The following is a 4067-nucleotide window of genomic DNA, read 5'->3' as shown; positions in this document are numbered from 1 at the left end:
TCAGCGCCGTCTTCGGGACTGGCTGTGGGGACGCCTTCCCTGATGGTTTGCCCGGGAGCGGCTTCGTGCCCGGGCTGGCCCCCGCTGCCTGGACCGGCTGCCACGGTCTCGTCGGGGCCGGCTGCGGGAAGTTGAAGCGCGACGCCCCACTGGGGATCGGCTTCGAGTGCGGGCCCGCCCTCGTTGCCTGGATTGTCTGGTGCGTGCAGGCAGAGGGGAAGCCCTCGAGGACCTCGGTGCTGCTGGTGTGGCCGAGGTGCGGGTGCTGCGTGGAGCACCTTGGGCTGTTGTATGGCTCCCAGCATGACGCCTTCGGGGCTGACTGTGGGAGCCTGAGGCCCGACCTTGCAGCGGGGAGCGGCTTCTTGTGCGGCCGGTCCCCCGCTGCCTGGCACGCTGTGTGGGAGCAGGTGCCGAGGAGGTTCTGGAGGACCGCGCGGTCCCCCGTCTGCTGGGGCTCTGGGCACCGGTCTCAGCACCTGCAGCTGGTGCCCGTCTCCTCCCACCACGTCCTCGGCGCTGCTGAGGGGTGTCCTGCTCCTCAGATGGGCTTGGGTGGGTTGCCCTCTGCTCTGTTGCAGGCACTCTGGGCTGCACGCTGAGCTCGGGCAGCTGGGAGCTGCAGGATGGGCCCGTTGCTGCCTGGCTGGTGGGGCCAGAACTGGTGTTTTCAGGCGCCGGAAAGCTGTGGGATGGCCCCTGTACCATTGGGCTGGAAGTGCTGGGGCTGGCAGGATCAGAGTTGGGGCGGGAGGCTGTAAGGAGAGACAAGAAGGTCAGCAGGATGAACATGCATCCCCACGGCAGGACAGGCTGCCATCCTTCCTGGGGCAGAGAGACCGTGGCAAGGCCGCCCTGAGCACCCGCTGCCAGGCCTTGCCTGGCCCCAGTCCCGCGGCACACGGCTCTTTGCCTCTTACCGGTGCCCGCACCAGCGCAGGTGTCGCACTCCCAGCCGTTTCCGCGCATGGCCCAGAAGGAGCAGCACCAGTGCGTGCCTTCTGAGCCACAGGACCTGCAGAGCAGCAGCTGCCAGAGCCTGCGGAAGCAAACAGGTTGTGGCTGTGAGGACAAAAGAAGCCAAGGCAGGGAGCAGCCGGCACAGCTCTGGTGCTCAGCCCTTGCTCCCCCCAGCCTATGGTGAGGCTGAGATCCCACGCAGAGTCCCAGAGGACTGCGGAGGTCACTCACCCCTTTTCCTCTGCCCTCTCCCTGCCTCCTCGGTAAAGGCACATGCTGGCATCGCAGCGCCTGTGCCTTTCTCGCAGCGACTGGTATGCTGCGTCGTCCCACCAAGATGGTCTCCTGCCAGAGAAGAGAGGGAATGAGATGAGTCCCCGGTGCCCCAGGCGTGAGGCAGATCCAGGGCACCCCCGTTCATCCTCCTTGAGCTCATTCCCAGCTGCTCCGTGAAGCTGAGACCGATGCTTGCAGGATGGCAAGGGGCTGGGCCTGCCGGGGCAGTTCGTGGGCAGGCACAGCACCTGTGCCTGAGCGTCTGCAGAGCCGGGCAGAAGGACACCAACCTGATTGGAATTTGGATCCCCAGCGTGGTCATTTGGGATCGGAATCGCCTTTTGCCTCCGCAGACGGGGCAGAAGAAACGCATGGTGGCAGCGTGCAGGGCGTGTTTCTGCAGGAGAAGCACAAGCGTGAGCATGAGCGTGAGCGGGGCTGGCTGCTGCTGAGCACCAGCCGTGCCCACGGGGCGAGGGGAGGACTCCTACCCTGATGCAGGCCCGGTGGAACCAGGCCTGTTTGCACACGGGGCACACCATGGTGTGGTAGGACGTGCTGTCCCCCACGGGCTCCAGGCAGATGACGCAGATGGTGTTCTGCGACGGAGCTGCCTCCGCTGCCTGCTGAGGGCGATGCTCCCAGCAGAAGGACCTGCGCAGGAGGACAGAAGGGACGGGCGTGGTGAGAAGTGCTGTGAGGAGCGCAGAGGACCAGGAAAGAGCGCCAGGCCTGGGCTCTGGCTCTGGCTCTGGCTCTGGCAGGATGCTGGGAGGTGTCGCTGCGGGTTCCTCCCTGGGAGGGACAGGGAGGAACGGCAGCTTGGCTGCTGCTGACAGCCCTTACCTGTGCTGCCCAAAGTATTGGGTGATGCACTGCCCGTCCTCGGTGCAGGGCAGATGGAAGCTGCGCTCACAGCCTGTCTCCGCGCAGCTGATGGTAGCTCCCCTCCCGCCGCAGACAAAGCAGTGCTGAAAAGAGCAGAGCGGTTCCCGTCAGCGGTGGGCTCGGGGCCTCCGCGCCTGGCCCCACTTCTCCAGGCAGGGCGCAGGGTGTGGGCACCGCTGCCTCACACTCTGCGGAGCGGCCTGGCAGATGAGGCTCGTCTGCTGTGGTGGGACTTTGTCCCGGAGCCGGTTGGAAGGGCCACGATCGCTTTCCATAAGCCCAGGCAAAACTTTGGTGCGAGCCTCTGCCGGCACCAAGCTCCCCGTTCCGTTCAGGTCCTCACCTTCTGGTCTGCCAGCTGGATGGTGCGCTGGACGGCACCAATGGAGAAGCCAAAAATTCCCCCCATTGGGCATCTCCACTCCAAAAGGCCATCGGCAAAGAACTGTAGGAGAGAAAAGAGCGGGATCTCGTGAGGCCAGCAAGGAAGGGAACGTCCCTGGCAGGAGCCCTAGCCCTTGAGGGAACTCACCAAGCAGAATTCGTGGGCACAGAGCCCACCGTTGGCAAATGTCCGCCCGCAGATGTCCGGGTTGACCTGTGCCCGGCGGCACAGCACGCACACTGGAGAGGAAGGAGAGAGCAACCGTGAGCAGTGGTGAGCACCTGGCGGAGTCAGGGCTGGAGGGGGTGGAGGGCATTGCAGAGGCCCAGCAGCACCAGCGGGCAGCCAGAGCCCAAGCTCGCCCCCTGGCCAAGGAGCAGAGGGGCCCTGCCTGCCCGCGGCGCTGGAGAGCCCCTGCCCGCCCCTTCCACCCCTTCCAGCCGCAGGCAGACCCCCAGCTGCTCTCTGCCCGGCAGTGGGGAGCCGCACGCAGGGACACGGGGCTCTCACCTGGCTCCCCAGAGTTGGGGGCCTCCTCCTTCTGTTCAGACATCATCGGCATTGACGGCAAGAAACAAGAGAGTCAAGAGAGTCCCTCCTCTCTTCGCGCCTCACCAGGCCGCAATGAGCACAGCCCCAGCCCGGCAGCCTTTGCTCTGCTCCCGGCCCCGCGGGTCACAATGGCCACCACTGTGACATCACGGTGACATCACGGTCGCCCCCTCACTGAGGGCTGAGGGCGCGGCACCCATGCGGGAGGGCGGCGGCTCCTGTGGCAGCGCAGGGCGAGGAGCCCGGTGCTGCCATCAGCAGGGAGCAAGGATGGCCTCCCTCAGGCCTTTTGTGCCGTGCCCGTGCTTGGACATCGCAGCAGAGTCTAATAAAGGGTCTGCGCGTCAACAGCACAGCCAGCATTTCTAGTGTGTGTTCTGAGTGACTTTCCACGGTCTGATGGTGGCAGGACAAGGTTTTGAGCTGAGAAAAGAGGAGATCCGGTGAACTGCGAGAGGGAATTCCTCACTCAGAGGGCTGTGAGGCCCTGGCACAGCTGCCCAGAGAAGCTGCGGGTGCGCATCCCTGCAGGCGCTCCAGGCCGGGTTGGACAGGGCCCTGCTCCAACCTGGCCTGCTGGCTGGCAGCGCTCCCACAGCAGGCACTTGGGGTTGGGTGGGTTTTATGATGCTTTCCTGTCCAAGTCTTCACACATCTAAGCTTCAACCCTTATACGGTTCCCAGAGGCAAAGTGGCATAGGCAGGCCACGATTCCTTTCAAGCCTGCGTATAAAACGAGTCAGAGAAAATTGTGAGGTTTGCTTTCTTTGACCTGCTGGCAATGGCCAGCATCCAGGGACAGGAGAGGAGCTGTTCCTTGTCCAGGGCTGCAGTCCTGGAGTCACACTGGAGCATCCCTGCTCATCCAGCCTGACCATGAGAGTCAGCTTCTCCGTGAAAGTCAGGCCAACGCTGATGGGGGAGCCCCCGCGACTAGAGAGCCGCCCTCCGTGGAGACGCTCAAGGTCTCACTGGATAGGGCTTCGGGCAGCCTGATCTAGTGGGT

At 64.4% G+C, this 4067-nt stretch overlaps 1 protein-coding gene across 1 annotated transcript; it reads right to left on the bottom strand.

Annotated features, from left to right (window-relative positions):
* On the bottom strand, positions 1 to 3071 carry LOC146542264 (E3 ubiquitin-protein ligase PHF7-like). The gene is made up of 9 exons (XM_085213228.1): positions 3020 to 3071; positions 2657 to 2748; positions 2468 to 2569; positions 2083 to 2207; positions 1728 to 1890; positions 1527 to 1633; positions 1192 to 1305; positions 921 to 1039; positions 1 to 755 (listed from the first exon to the last, which is right to left on the bottom strand). The coding sequence occupies exons 1-9, from the start codon at positions 3069 to 3071 to the stop codon at positions 1 to 3; spliced, it is 1629 nt and encodes a 542-aa protein (XP_085069354.1).
* Positions 3072 to 4067: the final 996 nt, after the last annotated feature.

Source organism: Meleagris gallopavo, chromosome Z (assembly GCF_905368555.1).
Source record: "Meleagris gallopavo chromosome Z, MGAL_WU_HG_1.1, whole genome shotgun sequence".
Classification (NCBI taxonomy): Eukaryota; Metazoa; Chordata; class Aves; order Galliformes; family Phasianidae; genus Meleagris; species Meleagris gallopavo.
The sequence above is the reverse complement of the archived record's forward strand: the minus strand, read 5'-3'. Positions and strand labels throughout refer to the sequence as shown.